Source organism: Callithrix jacchus, chromosome 16, assembly GCF_049354715.1.
Source record: "Callithrix jacchus isolate 240 chromosome 16, calJac240_pri, whole genome shotgun sequence".
Taxonomy (NCBI): domain Eukaryota; kingdom Metazoa; phylum Chordata; class Mammalia; order Primates; family Cebidae; genus Callithrix; species Callithrix jacchus.
The window spans coordinates 84894151-84918002 of record NC_133517.1 but is presented as its reverse complement, the minus strand read 5'-3'; the positions used below and the strand labels follow the sequence as shown (position 1 = coordinate 84918002).

The following is a 23852-nucleotide window of genomic DNA, read 5'->3' as shown; positions in this document are numbered from 1 at the left end:
ATTTTATTCTGAAACAGAGTTTTACTCTTTTTACCCAGGCTGGAGTGCACTGTTGTGATCTCAGCTCACTGCAACCTCTGCCTCTCGGGTTCAAGTCATTCTCCTGCTTCAGCCTCCCCTAAAAACAAGTCTTAATCAAAAGCTCTAAAATATGCTATTTTTTTATTAACAAGCTTGTCATTCTGTTGCAGTGACATATAATTCTCAGTGCCTCAATTTTTGACAAAATACAAAGAAAAATTAAAAACATTTTTCATTTTGCTAAAATAAAAACTAAAAAACATGTTTTTTATTTTATTTATTGCTATTTCAGTTGTGTTATCCATACCACCAAAGAAAAAAGTAACCAGGTGGTGGGTTACATTTTTCTCTTAAATTTGTTGCTATGAGAGCAAATTTTGCATGCTCAGAGTGAAACTCAGTCTTCAGTGTACTTGCCCATTCTTATACTCTATTACGTCTCTGTAGACTTCACACTAAGACAGTCTCCCACTCTCTTTCAGTGATTGACAACAAGTAACTGGAATGGAGAATGTATGAATAAAGTATGTATACAAGTGGAAAAAGTCAACACATGTAAGTTGCCTAGCAATAATGAAGAATTATAAAACAGTATGTATCTTTCCTCTGAAATTTACCATTCTGTGATGTTATGCCTTATTTTCACGAAAGGAGTTTGTAATATGCTTCCAAATATTTCTATTCTCAGTATGCTTCCAAGTATTTCTATTCTCAGAAATGTTAGTGATCCAAATAAAAAAGTTAAATGGTGCTTTTATATGAATGATTTTATTCATTTGGGCATAATATACCTCACCTTGACAGGCAGGGACTGGCGCATCCCATGCATGATACCCATAAGAAGACTTTCTGCACACAGCACTGCTTTTTCCAACAAGGCGGAATCCTCGATCACAGGCCCAACGGACCACACTGTTAAGCTGCCCGCCTGTCTGACTGATAATGTATCCATGAGGTGGGGATTCTGGTGTACTACAGTAGAAAGCTTTTCAAAGGAAAAAAAAAATGTTGTTTAATTAATGTACCAGAAGTTATTACCAAAAGTTATAAACATCTATATAGCGACTAGTACTTAAAAATAGGTCAGTGGCCATCTATGTAAATTTTAATTCATATGAACATCATATTGTTTTCTATACTCTTTTGAGAATAACCTACTGACATAACTTTCAGGAGACATAACTAACTCTGAGCATTCTTCCAATTTATACTGTCACTTAAAATGTCTTCTGAGTTGAAATGTGTTTTCTTAACGTCCTGGAGGTTCAAAAGCCCAAAAAATATCTAATTGAATTTTGGAAACCATTTCCTGTCATTTGAGGGACCTAAATGTCACAGCCTTGGTAGCAGTATTTTAGAGCATGTTGTTTACATGTTACTTTGAAGTTATATCCAGAAACCTCTATCATGTTAGGTCATACATTTCATTTTGGTTGACATCTAAAATAATCCCCCAGATTCCATAATCCTCTTTCCAAGTCTATTAAAAGGTTTCCATTCTGTCAAGAGTGCTTACACATGGTGATAGAAATTGCCAATAAAATAAAAAAGGTTTTTCATCTCCTGAAGTTTGAAATGCCAACAGATAATGTCAAATAGCTTTTTCATATATATGTACTTTTGAGGCTATTCAGAATGGCAGATTCCATTTACCTATTGAAACTTTAATGTATTCATCTAAGAAAAATGAGGCTTTGGGGGTAAATAGTAAGAAACAAATTGGACTTAGGATATATATGTCATAACTTGTCATTTCTAAAGGTTAAAATACATATTTTATATGTCAAGCTGTGCTTGGGGGCTAAAAGTGGTATTTTTATTATATTTATATCCAACTCTGTCATAAATAATCAACATGAATAAGTATTTGTCTATAATATGGTCAATCTAATTGCTTAATTTGAATAGTTTCCTTTTATGTTATCATACATTACAAATTTGATGTGCTGACTTGTAAATGCCCTATTTGGACAAAACTTTAATAAAAAGATATTTACATTGTTCATATAACAGAAGCCATAAGCTCCAGTATAAAAATTCTTCAAGATGGCTGGGTATATCTTATATTTCAATTTTTTTTTTTTTTGAAACAAAGTTTCACTCCTGCTGCCCATGCTGGAGTGCAATGGTGCAATCTTGGCTCACTGCAACGTCTGCCTCCAGGGTTCAAGCAATTTGCCTGCCTTAGCCTCCTGAGTAGCTGGAATTATAGCCCACCTCCATGCCAAGCTAATTTTTTGTATTTTTAGAGGAGATGGGGATTCATGATGTTTGCCAGGCTGGTCTCAAGCTTCTGACCTCAGGCTATCCACCCGCCTAGGCCTCCCAAAGTGCTGGGATTATAGGCATGAGCCACAGCGCTAGACAATATTTCAATATTTTAAAACAATCCTACTTTGAGTGCATGACAAATTATTTTTAATTTAATAGAAACATTGTAGGGTACAATTATGTACATGGTAGTAATATGCTGTCAGTGACAAGTTATTCTAATATGTGAAAGACAAATTATTAATAAATTAAAATCAAACTATCATCTCAGAGTTTTAAAATCAAGGTAATAAAACAGAATTATTCTATGTATTCATTTTATATATAGGTGTAAATTTGTACAAATGAGTAACATTCAAGAGTGTACTTTTTAGAACTGAAATTCAAGATTTATCTGTCTATGCTTAGAATCATAGTGTCAGAGTTGTTTATAAAACATTTATAAAAGCAAATTTTTCTGTTGAATTGATTACCAATGACACATGGTTTGGGAGGCATGGTCTGAACACTATATAGAAAGAGACAGCTGACTGATTCTGAAGTATTCTACTACTGAGCACATATCCGTGGCCTCTGACATGATTTAGAATGGCAGTAAAGAAAAGAAACATAACCTTCACATAATGGAGGACTATTTATGTACATTTACTCAATAAGAAAATGATTGTTTCAGTAAGAGTAGACCTTATAAGCAGGAAGACATATAGAACAATCTATGTCACCTTGGTATTAAAAAGAATTTCCAGCCCACATCTTTCTAAATATCACTCAAGCAAAAGCAGTAATGACATAACGATTTCTGTTTTAAAAAACAGAAGGTTTGTAAATAATGTGTTTATCATTCTCTCTTTTGATATTTAAGATATTTTAGCAAGTATCACAAATAGATGAATAAAAATTAAAACAAAGATTTTGACCACTGTATGTTTATCCTTTGTTTAAACTTGTCATTTAAAGGAGTTACTAAATAGATCAGATAACACATAATTGAGCAACACCGTTCATATTTTTTGTCAGTTCAAGGAAAACAAATCCATGTGTAAAAAGTTTTAAAAATTACAATTTAATTTATAACTGATTTATGTAAGCCATAAGTATCCTAAGTGCTTTTAATATTTTATAAAATCATATGAGGGATGTAGAATTATTATCATTACAATAGGAAATAGAGAGCTTACATAAATTGTCCAAGAACAATCAATGGAGAAGCTGTGATTTGAATTCATGCCTAATTGAATAGTGTCTCTGTTCCTTAATAAACGCTATACTGAAGATGCCAGGGAGGTCTTTCCTTGAGTTATAAAGTTTACATACCTATATATCTTATCCGAAAGCCTTTTTTGTTATTGCCATGATCTGCTGACCACTGAAGAAATACTTCATGACCATTGCTTGTTATATTAAAAGCAGATGAATAATCTCCACTGAGGGAAATAAGCACTGGACTTTGAATATTTGGTCCTTCAGAAAGAAAATAAAATGATTTAGATACAACTGACTAATTATATTTTCATTTATCTTCAGTATTTTATATATTTAGAATAATATTAAATATGGTTAAATTGCTTCCCAGTCTATTTACCTCATTAACAGTAACTGAAAAGAAAAAAGGTTTGTCTTAGGCATTTTACTTACTTCTATAGCTAAATGACATACAATTTGTAAAATAATAATGGAGCTAGCTATAATTTTCATACAGTGTAGAAGTAAATTTAATGTTGATACTTCTAATAATGTCTGCAAGATAAACTCACAAGCAGTTGTTTATACTGGAAGTTTACATGTATAGTTAGAACATTTAAACTTAATTGATGAATATCCAATAAATATAACCCTTGGTTACCATCATACACCTGAAGAACATCAAATTCCTTTTCTGTCTGGAAGAATTCTACAAACATGGTGATATTATAACCCTTTTCCACTGAAATGCTCCATGAACACATTTGAAGATTTGGGTAACTGTCAGGATATCCAGGGCTCAATATGACTCCAGTAGAATCTAGCCGTAATTCATTGGCAGGACAGAGCACTGTAAAAGAAAAATGTCATTAAATAGTGTTAGTCTTTTAGAGCTTCAGTAAAAACTGTATTTTAGATACTGAGTATTGTGGTTTCATGTTCAATAACCATAAGATGATGCATTGAATTATCTGTTAAAAGAGACAAGTTGTATTAAACTTACCATTCAAAAAATTGGAGGAATGACATAAAAATTTATAGTATTGATTTATTTTTTATTACATGGAAGATGCACCCCTTTCTGAACATAAATAAATACATAAATAAAATATAAGCCATTTAATTACTCCTTTTTCTCCACAATTTCCTCAACCTTTCCTAATCTTCCTATGTTCTTCCTCCTTTGCCTCTCTTATCTATGTCTTTGTCTTGCCTCTTCTATCCTTACTTTTTAACTCACTTTCCTCTCTCTTAAACCTTCTACTCATTCAGGTGTGTGGGGCCAGATAGAAAACTGCCCTCTCTCGAAGCATTTATTTCAGGTAACGTCTTTTCTCATCTCAGAAATATGCTTACTGTGAGGATTTAACACAATTCTGAGTCACCAATTGCCTTTCAGTTCTTTACACTATCTCCAGGCCATAAATGTAGCCCAAAGCACAAACTCATTTTATTTAATAATAAGACTTCTGCTTTAACATCATATACATGTATATACATTACATATATATGCACATACACTTATAAAAACAGAAAATTTGTTATATATTGACAAAACATGTAATTGACAAAACAAAAAACATATTGTTATATATTGATAAAACAATATTATTGTGGGCTAACAGCCTGCAAAATATAGCAAATTTCAGTTTTTGGGCATCAATTGCATTATGTATCAGACCAAAATTATGAACACTCACTTAAATTTGGATTTAGAATGGAGAGTATGACTAAGTTGATCAAGCCCTTTTTAATCAAATGATGACATTTTATCATTTAATCAAATGATAAAACTTTTTTTAAGTTCTGTGGTGTGGAAAGAGTATTGGAATTATTTAGTATGGTCCATTGTGCAGAAGTAAACTGATAATGCACCAAACAAGATTTAATTCAATATAAGGAAGAACATTCTAATTATCAGAACAGTGTAATGGCTATAGTAAAATGTCTTATGAATATAATCGCTAACAAGTTTTAAACTTAGACTGGTTGAGTGGTTTACTGAGAACATTTAGGCAACTGAAGGAATGGGTAAGCTAGATAATTTTTGATAATGTGATTAATTAGAAATACATCCCATGCCATTTCCTAATTTAACTGCTATACCTTAACTTTCATTTTGGAGTTAAATAGCACTATTTCTCAAAATAATTAGAGCAGCACTTTAAGAAGAATTCTTCTTTTTCAATGTTTATTTGAATTAGGATTGAAAACTACTAATGTAGTTGCTGGAATATAATGAATAGATGAAGAGCTTCTATATTCATTGTGTACAGGGTAGGGACAATTAAATATTTTGAGTTATAAAGTCTCCAACAAGTATACAGATAGAAAAGAGTAAGTAACATAGTGGATTATGGCAGCATATGATTGCTTTATAAACATGCTAATAACTTGAAAAGAAAAAACTTCTTGAAAACTAACACTGGCCAGAACTAATACATGGTTTTTTTGAAAACTGACTATAAAATAGAGTTTAAAATACACTATAGCTAAAGCTAAGAGCTATTTTCTATTTTTTTTTTTTTTTGGATATTACTTCAGTTTCTTTTACTTCAACCTAGAAATTTCCTTCATGAATATAATTTTGAGTTAAAAAAATGAATAAATGGTATCAGATTATTTATTCTCCATTTAAAAAGAGAACTCTTACATTGATTTTCAAAAAATTAAAAATACATAAAAATTGAATAAAGATTGAAAATGATATGGAATATATGTTAAAGACAAAAATAGTAAATATTTGGCATTAACATATTAAAATAAATGGTATGATCCAATATACTTTACTACAAATACACAAATTAACCTATACTCACACTACCTAACATATAGCAACAAGTCTGACAACCACCAAGAATAACAATAAATATTTGTCGATTGTAACTATATGTTAGGCACTGTTGAACACCATTGGTACATTATCTCCCTAATCACAACTTTCAAAAAATGTGTATACCTTTAATCCCCATTGTACATAGGATAAAATTGATGCCCAGAAATTTTAAAGTGCCAAAAGTCTCCAAGATTCAGTTGGAGCCAATGTTTTTAAACCAAAAACTGTAAGCATCCATTATATTTCATTTACAACAAACTCTTTACATAAAACCGTATTTGAAATTATTTTTCACATTTTAAATGGAACATAGAGAACTACAGAGCATCTAGAGAAAAACAGAGAACAAATATGATACTGCTCTTTTTTTAAGAAAAGCCAAAAAATGTTTTAATGTACTAAAGACTGTAGATTAATTCTAGCCGATTCCAAACAAATGACCGTTTAGCAAGCTCGTGGAATAAACTCAATTAAACAAAAACATAAAGTCAGCTTTTTGGCTTAAATGCCTGGTTAAATAATTAATATAGAGACTCTACATAAACTTATTCTAAAGGATGATTTATTGACTGTATTAGCTAGTATATGGAGTGTTATCAGGAGACAAACATTTACTGTCTTTTCTGTATTCTCCACAGTAGACACAGTAAGTTCAATTACTAATCTACAAGAAACTCTGATTTGGGGAATAAAACATTGAAAGTCTGAGAGACAAAATGTTGTGAAATATCTGGCAACATCTAGACAAAAAAAAAATGTAAAATATCTGAGTTGTTACATTTACTTTAATTTTAAAGAAAATTATTGAATTGGGATTCAGGTTTAAAAACAAGAAGCTTGCCCTTCAAGTGCTCACAATGTAGTTTATATTGGGGAAATACCGAAATGCTCTTATGTAATTGCTCATTCATACATCCTGTGTCTGCCCAACTTTTTTTCCAATGTATAACCCCTCCAAGGTTGAGCCCCTTTCTTCTCTATTCACTTATCTAAATATGTGAACATGAAAACTACATAATCCTAAAGGTCTAGAGAGTAGTCTTACATGATGGAAAAAGCCAAATAAATGGCATATAAATGTCTGGAATATATAAGTGACAGACTTCAGAATTCCCAACCAACTTCGAGATGTTCAAATAGCATTAAGACCATGAGAAATTCTCACAGTGGCTCTGATTTATACCCCAAAACCTGCTTTCCTGCTTTTCTTTTTGCTACCGTCAAAGCCTCCTATAATTCTTTTATCTTCTTGTAATGCTTTTAATTATAGTATGTTTAGAATAATAATCAGAAGTTATTGTAGGCTTGTTATAGCACATGAAACAGATTTCCAATATTCTCAGGAACGAATCCCAAAGAAGGAAGCAATCCAAAATAAAGCTAGGAAGAATAATAAAATAAAACTCAATTGTATTCCACTTAATTAACATTTATGATTATTGTGTGTTAGGCACTGTTCTGGGCCCAGGGACTACACAAATGAATAATACATGTTTTTTGAACATGATAGCTTAGCACAGCATTCAAGGACTATCTTTGTCTTGCTCTTGTAACATAGCGAATTCCTTGAAGTCCATGTCCTGTTGTCTTTCACTTCTCTATCTCTGCATATACATCTGCCCCTTAGACCACAATTCTCTCAAAAAAATAAGTCTCATTGTCATCTGGCATTATCTCATGACTCAGGGAAGAATGCTTCCATAAATCTTTCCCTGCCCCAAAAGCAGTTAAAACTTACATGAATCTACAGCTTCCTGGTCTCTTTCCCCAACCACTATACTGCCTATCACCTGTACAACGGCCATATCACCTTTCCATGATGCTTTCACAATAAGGGCCACTTAAAATTTATTTTTTGTTACTCTCCTTGTCTATTTGTTTTTTTCCCCTCAGATCCTCATCATGTAACAAGTATTCAATAAAGTTTAATGAGTCTAGTATTTAGATCAGAAGTTCTTTCTAAGTAAAACCAATCAAAATTGAAGCCTTTATTTAAAGTGATTTCCCTTTCTCTCCACCTCCATTCCCATTTCTACAATCAAAATAATTTCAGTAAGTTGAACTGACTTCATGCTAGACCAGAATAATTTAACCTTGGAAGAATAAAAGATGTTTAAAGTTAAATCTGATAAAGAGTGGACTATTTCTAAGTGAAATACCACATATGAGTTATATAACTTATAGCATTGTTTCCAGTTAAATATTTTATATTTATATGAATAGATTTTTCTCAATCTTACCTGTATTAAGTTAAACATAAAGCAAATATTTAAGAAATAAATAATAAGAATGAATTCATTCATAAGAATGAATACCTTGACAAACTGGAGGTGCTCCATCCATCTGCAGTCGTTCTCCTAATCTGCATGTCAGAATTGCATTACCAACTAAAGTAAATCCTGGAAGACACTGATACCTAATAATATCACCTATTAAAAAAACAGAGGGTAGGCTTCATGTAAGTAACAAGATGATGATGACAATAAAATATTTCAATTATAAGAGAATATTTTCTCCTTTAGTCATTTTCGATCACCATAAAAATGTTATTAGGTATAAGTAGGAGTTATATTCAAAATATTAAAAAATCAGTAGGAGTTATAGGTATATATTAGGTACAAATAGGAGTTATATAGGTATTACATACGTATTAGGTATAAGTCAGAGTTACATTCACAATATTGGGAAAAAAAAACAGCAAGATAATAGACATTGACCCATCAGAACTGAAGGCAAAAGTGAACTGCCAGTCTCTCTGTTCTGGTGCATACCAGCTGGATATAAGCAATAATCACAAAGAAATAATTTAGTTGATATAGGTGAGATATTAAATAAAAATATAGCAACTAGTTAGAAGGCTTTTCTGTTTATTTATTTTTCTATTAAAATTAAAGTTACATCAGTTACTGTTAGTTTCTATATGTGTCTTAACCAAAATCAATATAATAATAATTAATAATAAAAGTTTATTATGGAACATTAAGATATCTTCTTATATCATTTTTTTCTAACTGTGTGGCATTATTCATTTGGGTTGTATTTCCAACCTAGTTTTTTTTTTTTTTTTTTTTTTTTGAGACGGAGTTTCACTCTTGTTACCCAGGCTGGAGTGCAATGGCGTGATCTCGGCTCACCGCAACCTCCGCCTCCTGGGTTCAGGCAATTCTCCTGCCTCAGCCTTCCGAGTAGTTGGGATTGCAGGCACGCGCCACCATGCCCAGCTAATTTTTTGTATTTTTAGTAGAGACGGGGTTTCACCATGTTGACCAGGATGGTCTCGATCTCTTGACCTCGTGATCCACCCGCCTTGGCCTCCCGAAGTGCTGGGATTACAGGCTTGAGCCACCGCGCCCGGCCTCCAACTCAGTTTTAAAGCACCTTTAGTATTAAATTGAGCAGAATTGACTAAGCATTTTCCAAAATATGGAAATCAAATAGTCTTCTAATATGCCCTACAACTCATTCATTCTGCCAAGTCAGGCATAGTCCTGAATTCAAAGAACAGAGGTTAGAATTATAGTGTCAGAAGGCAGCAAAATAATGGTTTAGAAGGAACCACCACAATACAGTTGAAGGTTTCAAATTTTGACACTTTTTCTAATTGTACATTCTAGAAAAGGAAAATTACTTTTTCCTGTCTAATATTCCCTTTCCTCTTTTCACTCCTCTTCCTTCTTAGAAACTCTGAATAAATTTCTATCAACACAGGGAATGGGGGTCTCAAGACAGGTTTCTAACATTCTTTATTTTGGCTCCTTTTTAAGTAAATTGTTCTGCCAGCAGTATGTTTTCTTTGAAAATAATTTAACAGGCTTTACCTATTTCAAATTCATCATCTTCCGTCAAAATTTCAGCATTGGGTACAGGTGGTGGAGGTTGGCACACCCTTAGCTGATAGGCTACAAAAATAAACAATGCGTTTATTCCTTTTCTGTACAGTTACATGTATTCACATATGCAAACAAGAAAATTATTGAAGGTTGTTTAAAAATAATAAAAACAAATTACATCATTTATGAAGTTTCAATTATGTGTTTATTTTTTTAAATGTACTACACCATTACAAAATTTTTTACCATGGTAACAATGCTTATCTTTTTATTCCTTGTTTCTTATCCTTATTCTAGTCTTTATTATTATGTGGTTCAAAGCATCTTGTTTTTTTACCTCCTTTGCATGATCTGGAATTAGGTATTCACATTTGTTTACTCGCTCAATGCCTGTCTTTCCCAATACTCATCACTGAATCCCCTGCACTTAGCAAAGTGCATGGCATACAGCGATAATTGCAAACCAATACTCAGTGCTTACTTGATTCCAGGCAGTATTATAAATACTAAACTCAATTCTCAGAAAAAAATATTTTATTATTTAATTTATGTAACTATTTCTGTAATTGTTGCCATAATTTTAAAAAGAAAACTGTTAAAGGGAGTTAAGAATTTGCCAAAATCACACAGTGATAATGTGACAGAACTGAGGGTTGAAACTAGGTAGTCTGGCTCCAGAGCCTTATCTCACCATGCTACCTTAATATAATTGAGATATTTGTTTGTTGAATGTTATGTTTCTAATTATGATATCAATTGAACAGGTCATGCCATTGGATTAGATTGGCATTTGATATAATTGAAAGGCCACCATGACAAATTCTCTGTGAATCCAAGCATCAGCCTGCTACCCCTAAATGATATCTAAAATCTACAACAAAATCATTTGTTGATTGAAATCTTTTTTCTCTTAAAGTCTTTTAAAAATGTACTATACTTATATTCATTCAGGAAACATGTTTTATACTATTATAACATCTGAGGCAAATTGTTTTATATGTCTATTTTTGCTACTTAAACTTAGAAGTTCTCAGTGTACTCAATGTGCCAATACATAGAATGAGACTCAAAAGACACAGTAACTTATACAATACCATGCAATTAGTACAGAACATAGCCAAAAACTGAATTGTATATTCTCTAATTTCAAAGCCCATTCAACATTGCTCCTATTGCAAAAAAAATATTATGACATCAGCTAGAATAGGTCAGGAAGCCTCCTATAAGAGGAAATGAATATGATGTATTTTAAAGAAGTAAAATTTTTCCAGTTCTAAAGGGTAATTATGGTCAGAGGACCATTTCAGATGGAGGAGAAAACTTAAACAAAAACTTGGGAAAGGCCTAAAGTCATTGATTCATCATCATCTAATAGAAAGCTATTTATAAGAGAATTTGGCTAATAAACATTCAGGTTACTAAGGACACAGATAAAAGAAAAAATTTTCAAAATGTAGCTATAGAGTTATAAAACATGAAAAATGTATTTTAATATTCTTCTGCAAATTGTTATCTGTCACTTAAAACATCTTCGTTCCAGTAGCTTAACCTGCTTATCAAGCACTTGCTGTGCATGGATGTTAATTTGCAAGTAAAACACCACTGTACAGAAGGGTTACTACTAGAAAAGAAAGACTTGCTGGGAAAGAAGCCCAGAGCAGAAAACATAACCCGGATTTTTGATAAAATGCTTAGTGGATAGTAATTGAAAACTTTGAACATTGTTTTCCTGAACTTATACTTTAAAGGGGTTACAGTGATAAAGGTAAAAAGTAATTGTAAGAAATCCCAAAACTGTAAGAGAAAAGGGAGAAGATAGGGGGAGCCCTATATACGGAAATCTTTCTGAGTCTATGCCTTAGAGAAGATTTTGTCTAAAATCTTCCATAGAATAGAGATCAACTCAGAAACTAGAGCGATCTAGAGATGCTCATATCTGTATTATTTCACTTGTGCTTCCCTGGGAAGTTATTTTAATCTTCATGCTAATCCTAAATTGTTTTATTATTTTAAATAAGAACCCCCTCCCCCGCCTTTTTTTTTTGATGTGGAACCTATGACTATTGTCATCTGTGGAATATGCTGAGAATGACCTAGATAACTCAGTTGCAGGATTTAAAAGACCAAAGATTGTAAAGTTTTACTAAAGAAGACTGTAACGCTCAGAGATATTATGTTATTTTTCCAAGACTATGTGGGTACTGTGAGCTAATGTCTTATTCTCTGTTCCTTCCTATCACTGTCCATTTTATAAAATGTATTCTATAAGCTAAGGGATCACTGTGAAGCCACAGAAGGTCTGAGATGTAATGTCCTTGCCTTCCAACTCTACTTCAATAAGAACAACCCTATTTTTATCAATTCTATAAATTTGAATTCTGAACAAACTTTTCTTTAAGTGCGCTTTCTACATTCTTACCTAAGTGATTTCACTGATTCTTTTGGCTACAATTCTGACTTTGTGTATCAATTCCCAATTCTATGTCACGAGGCTAAACATCTCTTTTCCACCCCTCACAGTTATTTCCTAATTACAGAACACTTTTTGCGGCTCGTGTAAACATGACTTGTTCAAAATGTGTTATTTTCCATTTTTTCGCATGTTCGTTCATTGGGTCCCTATATAGACTTTAAGAGGCTATTTGTTTATCCACCTTTTTCACTGTCCAGCAATTAGCTCTTCTCACTAAACTTATAATTCAACTAACATTTGCTAATAACTGACATGATGCAGGTTTCTTCAGGGGGAAACAGCCTCTCAACAGTCTTCCCTAAGATGACTCCCAACTTTAAAATTGCCAGTGAGGATGAAGTAGAAACAATTAAGTGTCGGAGGATGCTAAACATTAAAATATGGGCAAGATTGGCTAAAATGCTTTTCAGGGTGGAACAATGTAATTTTGAATAAAAAGTAAAAGAGAAAGGAATAATGAAAAAAAAAAAAAAAAAAACTCTTTTCATCTGTTTCTCTTTTGACTTTTGAAGACCAGGCACAACAAAAGGTTAAATCATAAGCAGCTTGCAACAATTCTGTTTTCAATCTTCATCAGTCTCTACTAGTATGTTCTTTAACATAACTCTATGATTTGTTCAATGTCTCTCCAATCTTGCTGCCAGCATCTCAGTCTGGATTCCTGCCATTTCATACCTGCTGTACTGGGTTAAATAGTTTCACCTAAAATTCACGCCTTTCCTGGTACCTAAAAATGTTATTTGAAATATGATTGTTGCAGTAGTAATTAGTTAACGTTATATTGAATTAGGTAGTACCCTTAATTCCGTGTGACTAGTTTCCTTATAAAAAGAAAAGAGACACAGAGACGGACACACGAGGAAGATGGCCACATGATGATGAAGGCACACACTGTAGTGATTCATCTATAAGCTAAGGAATGCCAAAGATTGCTGACTACTACCAGAAGCCAGGATGAGGCAAGGAAGGATCCTCACCTAAAGCTTTCAGGGAGAGCATGTGCTGATTTCAGACTTCTATACTTCAGAACTGTGAGAAAGAATAAAGTTCTGTTGGTTTAGCCACCAGTTTGTGATACTTTGTTTCAGCAGCCCTAGGAAACTAATACACCTGTGTTATTAAGTTGGCCTATAGTATGTTCCTTATCTTCAGTGTCTCCCTAGTACAACCCTTCTTACATCCAGTGAAATGTTGGAAGAGAATCAAGGCAGTATTTACCTGGAATCCACTGTGTACAAAGGACTTTGAAAAGTCCTTTATATACCTATTTTATTAATCATTAAAACGCTACATCAAAATATATATATATATATATATATACACACACTCATGTTATCAAAAGAGAAACTAAAATGTCATAATGTTTGAATTATTTGCCCAATTCACAAATCCAGGATTTGAACCAAGTTCCAGTATAAAATTAAGACAAAATGTCTTTGAAATATCATTTCGTTGCTGTCGTTTCCCTATTATCAATTTAAAGTGGATTTTGTGGCCTACAGATTGAATTTATCATATTAGATAAAGCAAGATCATTACCTTAATTCTCACCAATTTCTTATACAAGATGTCTGCTCTATCCAGCTGAAATTTCCTGGGACCTTTGTATTTGCAATGTTCATTTCCTGCCCCACACCTTCGTTTTTGGCAACCTTGCTAGCCTAGAAATTGTCACCATATTATTCAGTATTTAGTGTTTTATTGTGTTGAATTGTTTTATGTATTGGTTCATGTTCCACGTATAGCTTATGTATATTGTATTGTATTAGCATTTCCAACAATACCTAACACAATTAATTTAGTTGTTTATTAAATAAGTTATTATTGAGCTCCTATGATAAGCCCATGCCAGAAACCATAATAGGTGCTGGGAATGCAAAGGTGAGCAAAGCAGACAGAAGCCTGCTCTACACAAGCTAATAGTTGATGAGAACAATATTAATTAATTAGTAGAAATTAACTAGTTGAAGCAAGGTGTGTGTGTGTGTCTGTGTGTGTGTGTGTGTCTGTGTGTGTGTGTTTTCTGGAGAGAAATGATAGCCTTGGAGAGAGAGAGGACGGATGGAAAACAACAAAATTCTGGGGCTAAATCAGACAGGATTGTATAAGTCATACTCAGGATTTCATTTATTTTAAGCTGAGACCAATGGCAGACCTTTAAAGAGATTTAAGTTGAAGAGGAATGTGGTCAGATTTATCCTTTAAAAGATCATTCTTGCTACAGTTGGAATTATTTCAAAAAGCACACACACAATTGGAAGAGGACAGGAGTGGATAGCAAGAGTCAGAGTCTATATTGCAGTGTTGTGTTAAATAAAGAATTGCTGACAGATTCTACAAAACATCATAGTGTCCCCAAATGACTTACACACAAAATTAAAAGTCTTGATTATGACTGTCAAGAGTTTGTAACTTTGTCTAATTAACTTCATCTCTGCCTATTAATCAGCTTATATTTTTAGCTTCAAATAAACAAAAATAGTTTATCTCCTTTACTTAAAATTCAAACACCACTAATATGTGGCATATCACCCATCTATCATGTCATTCTCACTTCTTAAAAAATGTTAAAATCTCTTCATTTTTAATAATAAATTTTAAAAAAAATCAAGCCTGTCTACAACCTAACACTTACTGTAGTCTTTTTCATTACTGAATCAACAGAGCTCTCAAGTGGTTGAGAGCTTAATATTTGATAATATATCTAAAACTTTATGCTCTATATAACTTTACCTTTGTCTGTCTTTTATTTTCTTGAAATGTATCTTCCTAGCTCTTTTATAACTTTGTCTGAACATGACTAAAATAGAGATGTCTTCACTAATAACGCTACCTAAAGTTGATCCTTTGCAGTAAACTTTGTTTCACAGTCTGGCAATTTTCACAACCTGTAAGAATTACGCATTTGTTTACTATCTATTTTTTTACATTTGTTTATTATCTTTTTTCATATACTAGAATGTAAGCTCCATAAAAGCAGTCACTTTCACTTTTCTTTTTAACTGCTAACTCTTTAGGGCATAATCCAGAGTTCAGCACATAACGGCATTCAATAAATATTTGCTGAATGACCTAATGCTAGAGAAATGAAAGAATGAATGCTGAATTAGTGTATATATATATTATATATATGCAAGTGTATGAATGAGTATATATATGTATATATACATATATACATATTATATATATATAATATGTAACCCACTCTTATGGTATTGATATGGACATAGTTTAGAATCTTTGGCTTTTGGGGTTCAAATCTTGTTTTGAACACTGACAAACTGGGAAAACTTGGGCAAGTTACTTATCATTCTGCCTTGCTTTTCTCATTTGTAAAATAATAATAGTAATAACTTTATGCCATCTCAAAGGGCAGTTATGAGAATCAAATGGGTTTACAAATACAAAGCACTTGAAATACTGTAGGGCACATTTTAAGCTTATCTTTCAATAAGAACAAACCACTATGATATCAAATTGGGATTCCATTTCTTCAAGATATTTGATGTTCACAAATAACATAAACATTCAGGTTTTCTGCTTTTCTTAACTTTCACTTCTTATTTATAAAGGACATTTGGATTTGGCAATTATAGAATTATGAATATAATTGAGGCATGTTATTTTTGTTGGTCAAAGAAAAGGGTGTAAAGATTGTGAGCAACAGATGTTTTGTAATTGAAGAAACAAAGGGGAATTAAGTATTGTGTAGCTCTGCTTCTCTTTCTGAAGATGTTTCTATCAAACAGATCAACATCATTAAAAAGTATACATCACCAAGTTTGTATTAATAACTATATTTGTGCAGAAAGCAGGCTGATCAAATATTTACTCTGGAACCAGACTGACGGTTCAAATCTTGGTCTGTTGGTTCCATAACCTTAGGCAAACTGCTAAGAATCTGCTTCAGTTATCTCATCTGTACAACAGACATGAAGCGAAGATTGAGTTAAAATATTGTGAAGTGCTTAGAAGAAGGACTGAACATATTTCCAGTTAAGGGGGAGAGTGTATTCCCCCTTAAACATGTTTGACAAATATTAGCATCAGCATTTCTGCTGTGATGTTTGTGCTCCCTACACATATAACTTCAATCTGACATGACCTTCCTCACAATGGGTCATTCAAAGCACCCGTATGATTTCACAGAATATATCTAACCACTTGCTTGTTTCTATTCTGATTTAAATTGTATATTCTTGGTCAGGCACAGTAGCTCACACCTGTAATCCCAGCACTGTGGGATGCTGAGTGAGGGTAGATTACCTGTAGTAAGAAATTTGAGACCAGCCTGGCCAACATGATGAAACCCCATCTCTACTAAAATTACAAAAATTAGCCATGGTATAAGCCTGTAATCACAGCTACTTGGGAGGCTGAGGCAGGAGAATCACTTGAACCCAGGAGGCAGAGTTTGTGGTGAGCTGAGATTGTGCAACTGCACTCCAGCTTGAGTGACAGAGTGAGACTCTGTCTCGATAAATAAATAAATAAACTGGATATACTTGTTTTATATTGATGTTATATTGTAATATGAAATCTCTAAGTTTAGCAACATGTTTTTATCATCCTATATAATATATAAGTGTCTGTGTTCTCAAAACTATTAGCACAGTGCTCTGGAAATCACTTAAGAAACACTAATTGATAACAAATCAACTTAAGAAAGTATCTCATTCTGTATAAAATATATGCTTTGGTCACTCTGAAAGAAAATAAACAGGTCTGGTAAAAATATATCCAATATTGTACAGGTTAAAAATCATATACAAACTGGAAATTATCCTAGAAATCATTTCTCCTAAACTCTTTAGGGAGTGGTAGGAAGATGACCTAAATAAGTGAAATGAGATAGACAAAGTTACACATTCAGTTACTGGTGGAACTGAAATGATGAAATCATATAAATTATGTCATGTAAATTTTAAATCATATGTGCATATATTTTAGTCCATGGTTTTCATTCATGGATTGTTCCATTTACAAACAGTTTGAAGCCATGGCCATTAACAGAAACGCTGTACAAAATAGATATTTGCACTTTAAAAATACACATTTAAACTAAATATGTGTTTTCTTTAGAAGAGTAATTTTATCTGACATGCTCCACCAACTTTTAAACACCATTTATTATCTAACAACCAGTAACAACTACATGAGAGCATCGTATTCCACATGTCAGTATCTTCTGTGGAAGGCTATTATTTAAATAGTTCTCTGTTTTTGTTCAAATGTGCATAGATACCTGGTTCCTCAGTCAACAAATATGCTTCTTGAAATTGGTTTAAGATTTGATTCTGGCAATAGTGTTTTGTTATTTTTAATTTCCTATTTTGTTTGCAATGAAACAGCCAACCCAATTCCAGAAAAGAATGCTGCATGTATCTACTTCTATTCAATGCACTATTAAAGGCTTCTTCAAAAAATAAAAAACCAAACACTGGCAAATTGCCATTCCTTCTCCAAAACAAAAAAAGCACAAGCACATAAACTTTCTGCCAAGTAAAGACACAGTATTCCTTACAGAGAACAGAAATAATGTTGTATGTTCCCTTATAAACTCTAAGTTCTATATAAGCCCCAGTGTACTTCAGTGCTGTTCCAGATTAGTTCAAGTATGATAATCTCATGATTTGAGGAAGATTTGGGGGAGAAAAATCATTGATAATCATATCTTCTGTTACGGAGTTTGAGCAGTGTTATTTTTAAAGTTATCTAAAATAAGCCTAAGCCATTTCACCTGAAGCAGTACTAAGTGTATTGAAATTAATGCTACCTTAGTTTTAATGAAGAGAAGAAAAGAGTAAATTCGTTTTATTTTTTCCATTTTCCAGCAAACCTGCCAGTGAGTTGAGATGAACCATAGAAGTATGTTCCAGCAGGGTTTAAATTACTTTACAAATACCACTTCCACACCACTAATATTTTATAATCAGTCTGTTTCTCTGCCTCCATAAGGAAGAATATTAGAAATCAAGAGCAAATGCTTATTTGGATTTAGAAATGAGAAAAAGTTTCTATCATAAGAAATCAAAATGAATCAATGATATGGTTTGGCTCTGTGTCTCAACCAAATCTTACCTCAAATCTTAATCCTCATAAGCCCCAAGTGTTGAGGGAGGGACCTAGTGGAAAGTGATTGGATCATGGGGATGGTTTTCCCCATACTGTTCTCATGATAGTGAGTGAGTTGTGATGGGATCTGATGGTGTTTGACAGTTCCTCCTTTAGACACACTCTGTCTCTCCTGCCACCATTTAAGATGTGCGTCCTTCCCCTTCTGCTGTGACTGTAAGTTTCCTGAGACCTTCCCAGCCATGCAAAACTGTGGGTCAGTTAAACCTCTTTGGTTTATAAATTACCAACTCTTGGGCAGTTCTTTATAGCAGGATGAGAATGGACTAATAGGATAAACAAGAAGTGACTCCTGTTATTTCCCTAGGGAAAAAATAACAAAAATTATTGGGAAACAAAACTGTTGGGATATCTCCTGGATTCTTGTAAGAATATTTCAATATCTAGTTGCATGAATTGTCTTTTCCATAGGCAGACAGCTAAATTTAAGGTATCCTACCTTAGTGCTGATCCCATTAAAAATCTGAAAAATAATGTGCCAAAGGCCTCTTCTCTATGTTGTTGAGTTCCCTAGCATACAGACCTGGCTCTAATTAATAGGTCATTTTCTTCTGTTACACAATTTTACTAAAAACTAACATTAGACAAGGTAATTTTTTGACCTTGTTAAAACAAGACAGAAATAAGACCTTTCCATGGTCATAATCATCAAAATGACAAAGAGCCTTCCATCTCAGCTAAAATTTATGAAGAGTATTTCCACACTTATTGTATAGGAATATTCCATTCCCTCCACCTTCTAGGAAAAAAGTATTAAGATATACAATCATAAAACTCCTCCAATTTTCTGACAGCATCCAATCAAGAAGAAAATCATGATTCTTTGGTCATTTAAGTAATAATTAATTAGTTTTTTAAGTAAATTACGTAATAGTAAATGATATTTTCTTTTCCCCATAACAATTCTAGCAGTTTGGTTTTTAGCTCCATCACTTTATTTTACACACACACACACACACACACACACACACACACGACACGATGTCCATACCCCCCATGCTCTCTGGACATCAAATAGTAAAACCCTTTATGGGTTCTGTGCTCTAGTTATTAAAATATGAAAGGAGGTCAGGTCTTTAGGTCATGTGAGGCAAAGAGGTCACACAGTTAAAGGCAATCGTGATTTATGCTTTATATAAAGCCTGTCCTTACATCTGCAACAGTCTCTTTTAGGATGAGACTTTGTGAAGTTAAATATACTTGTTTCCAAATACAGCATTTATTGTAAAAGTAACATAACCATAAAAGATGACCTGAAACACATTATAGGCCTTTCAAACACATTTCTTAAAAATAATGAGTCATTCATTATGTAATCAACTCATTCTTTAACAGAAAATGTGCTCATAACAGAAAATAATGGAAAATACAAATATTAAATCATATTGTGCTAAGAAAATCTTCCACATACAAAGTGAGTTTTCCTAATACATTGATAATAGACAGTCACGTGTTCTGGATAATTGACTTAAACACCATAAAATAACTTCTGTATTAAATTAGTAAATATATATTTTGGCTATACTCTAGTCTCCTGGTTATTTTGATTGACATAAGTCACACCTCAATAAAACTTTTTTTCTTGGCACAGTGACCATAGCAGATATTAGAAATTATGAAGAGTACACTGAGTTGTGATAAATCTACCAATGTACTGTTACTACTTTGTAGGTTTTAGGGAAATAAAACAATAAGAAGCTTAAAGCTCCAAGTAGGAGGTGTATTTGAGAAAATGAGATGACCCATCGTATTGCTAAAAAGGAGAATCACTTTGACTAAATTTTAAACGACAATTAGGTTTACATAACATTTAATATAATCTATTAATGAGATGATATCAGCTTAGAACATTGGCTGGCACTTAAGAATACAATAAATTTTAGCTGTTGTTGTTTTGATTTTTCAAAAAGAGATCATTCTTTGCAGTCAGACAGATGTATTTTGTATTCTAGCCAGCCCTTCTACTTATTAGTTCTCTGGGTTATCTGGTTTTTTACTCAGTTTGTTCATTATTAAAATGAAGATGATAGTGCTTACTAGGGTTACTATGAAAATTATCAATAATACACGGAAAGCACCTAACACAGTGCTCGGCATATTGAATGTTTAATAAATGGAAGCTACCACTAAGATAGTGATGATTATACAAAGTCACTGCAAAAAGAACATGTAGTTAAAATTTATTTTGGGTAACATGTTTTAGGGGGTCATTGATTAGGACTAAATATTAATTATAAACCAATCTCATCTTGACTCTACAGCAGATATCAAGAAAATTCTGTTCTTACTTTAGGAAATCATAGTTATGGCAACACAAAGAGAGAAAAATTATTTCCTAAAATGAGAAAAAAATATTTTATCTGAGGTAAAGTGCCTCAACATTTACGCTTGTCCTATTTTTTCATTGCAGGGAACTTTCATTTTGCAAAGCTTTTTTATGAATGTTATTTTTGATCATAAAAGGCTTTATGAAGGTGATGTTTTGTAAAAGACAGATGGCTGCATGGATCTCATAAAGGAAGTTAGGTTAGAGAGAAAAAACTATCGTTTCCCTTCTCTTTTCAAGCATATTAAAATATATTAATAAATAAAACTTAAATTATCAATGTGATCTTAGAAAATACACAAAAATACTGAACTCTCAGCTTCATAAAATAAATATACAAGTCTTGAGAAGCCACTTTTGAATTATAAGGCAAAAGATATCAGAAGTAGTTACCAAATTAGTAAGAGGATATAAAGAAAACTTGGTGAGGGAGTAAACCATTCTAAGATTAGCTATACTCAGTCAGCTTAAAATAAGTGTTAAGCTTATAATGAATTATATACTTGGTTGGTTCATCAAAAATGCCAAATAATTTGACCAACTTTTTACTATTGTGGGATCTCATTTTGACATTGAGCCTATAGCTCAAATTAGTATTAACTGGCAGATCGTTTTGTTTTTGTTAAGGAGGATATAATTCAGAATTACACATTCATAATTCTAAAAATTATCCTTTTAAAAGTTGATTCTAATACAGCTCGAATAAATGCAAACAACTTTTTAAAGAGTCTGAACACACACTGTAAGACTAAAATACAATCAGCCAATGATAAAATATAAAAGAGATAAGAACAAGAAACATATATCCTCAAAAAACACTCACTATTAATAAGCTCATAAGGCCTATAAAACAATACACCATATTGTAATTAAGTTTTCAAATTTTAGTAAGAAGAGTAAGTGTAATCATAGAGTTAATGACAGTGATCACCATGAGTTCCAATCATCAAGAAGTGGAGAATATAGGACCTAACATAAAAAGACTAAAAGAACTGTAGATGAATTAAGTAACCAAGAGTAGTTATGATGGAGATGAAGACATGATTTAAGAATGGAATTCCAGGAGACAGTAAGACAACCAACCTGACTGAAGTTGTAGGAACTGGAGAGTAAGAATCAGATAACTGGATTATAGGATAGATTCAGATTTAATGTAAGCATCATGCATTCTTGAAAAGGCAGATAAGGATGAGAGCAGTGCTTTAAGAAAATTGTTCTATTTGCACTAGAGAAATTTAAAGTCTCAGTCAATTTTTAACATAAACTCTGGCTATGCCCCCAAACTGCAAGTTTATTTTAAAATTTGGGTGGAATCTCCATAGTTGTTGATTCAAACATTAGGCTTCATTAGGTTCTGGCATTTTTTTTGCAGGTTATTATAAAATTTAATGAATAAATGTCCTATTTGAAAAATCTAAAATGTGAGATAAGATATGGCATGGAACATTATATATAAATAAATAAATAAATATATATATATATTTTTTTTTAATTGGACTTTAGGTTCTGGGGTACATGTGCAGAACATGCAGGATTGTTGCAGGATTGTAGCATAGGTACATACATGGCAATGTGGTTTGCTGCCTCCATCCCCCTGTCACCTGTATCTGGCATTTCTCCCCATGTTATCCCTCCCCAACTCCCTACCCCTGGTTATCCCTTCCCTAGTCCTCCCCAGCAGACACCAGGGTGTGATGCTCCCCTCCCTGTGTTCATGTGTTCTCATTGTTCAACACCCGCACATGAGTGAGAACATGCAGTGTTCACATGAGAAGCAAGGAAAAATCTAAAATCGACACCATATCATCATAATTGAGAGAGCTACAGGAGAAAGATCAAAAAAAACTCAAAAGCTAGCAGAAGACAAGAAATAACTAAGATTAGAGCAGAACTGAAAGAGAGAGAGACACAAAAAAAAAAACCCTTCAAAAAAATCAATAAATCCAGTAGCTGGTTTTCTAAAAGATCAACAAAACAAACCACTAGCCAGATTAATAAAAAAGAAAAGAGAGAAGAATCAAATAGATGCAATAAAAAAATGAAAAAGGGAATATCACCACCAATTCCACAGAAATACGGACTACCATCAGAGATTACTACAAACAACTCTATGCACACAAACCAGTAACCCTGGAAGAAATGGATAAATTCCTGGACAGTTGCACCCTCCCAAGCCTACACCAGGAATAAGGTGAAACCATGAATAGACCAATAACAAGGGCTAAAATTGAGGCAGCAATTAATAGTGTACCAACTAAAAAAAGCCCAGGTCCAGATGGGTTCACAGATGAATTCTACTACACATAGAAAGAGGAGCTGGGACCACTCCTTCTGAAACTACTCCAAGCAATTCAAAAAGGGGGAATCCTTCCCAAATCATTTTATGAGACCAACATCATCCTGATACCAAAACCCAGGAGAGACTCGGCAAGAAAAGAAAGCTCCAGGCCAATATCCATGATGAACATAGATGCAAAAATCTTCAATAAAATACTGGCAAACGAATTACAACAGTACATCAAAAAGCTTACCCATCACAATCAACTAGGCTTCATCTTGGGGATGCAAGGCTGGTTCAACATATGCAAGTCTATAAATGTAATTCACCACATAAACAATCAAAGACAAAAACTAAATGATTATTTCAATAGGTGCAGAGAAGGCCTTCAACAAAATTCAACATCCCTTTATGCTAAAAACTCTCAATAAGCTAGGTATCAACGGACCATTTCTCAAAATAATAAAAGCTATCTACAACAAACCCACAGCCAATATCAT

At 32.9% G+C, this 23852-nt stretch overlaps 1 protein-coding gene across 11 annotated transcripts in view; it reads right to left on the bottom strand.

Annotated features, from left to right (window-relative positions):
* CSMD3 (CUB and Sushi multiple domains 3) overlaps positions 1–23852 on the bottom strand; it is a 1279316-nt gene that overhangs the window by 93138 nt on the left and 1162326 nt on the right. For all 11 annotated transcript variants that reach the window (XM_002759280.8, XM_017965625.4, XM_035276379.3 and 8 more), the window contains 5 exons: positions 10129–10209; positions 8626–8739; positions 4136–4324; positions 3607–3753; positions 818–1006 (listed from right to left, as the gene is read on the bottom strand). In XM_002759280.8, the coding sequence (XP_002759326.1) occupies positions 818–1006; positions 3607–3753; positions 4136–4324; positions 8626–8739; positions 10129–10209 (720 nt within the window). The remainder of the gene's footprint in view (positions 1–817; positions 1007–3606; positions 3754–4135; positions 4325–8625; positions 8740–10128; positions 10210–23852) is intronic.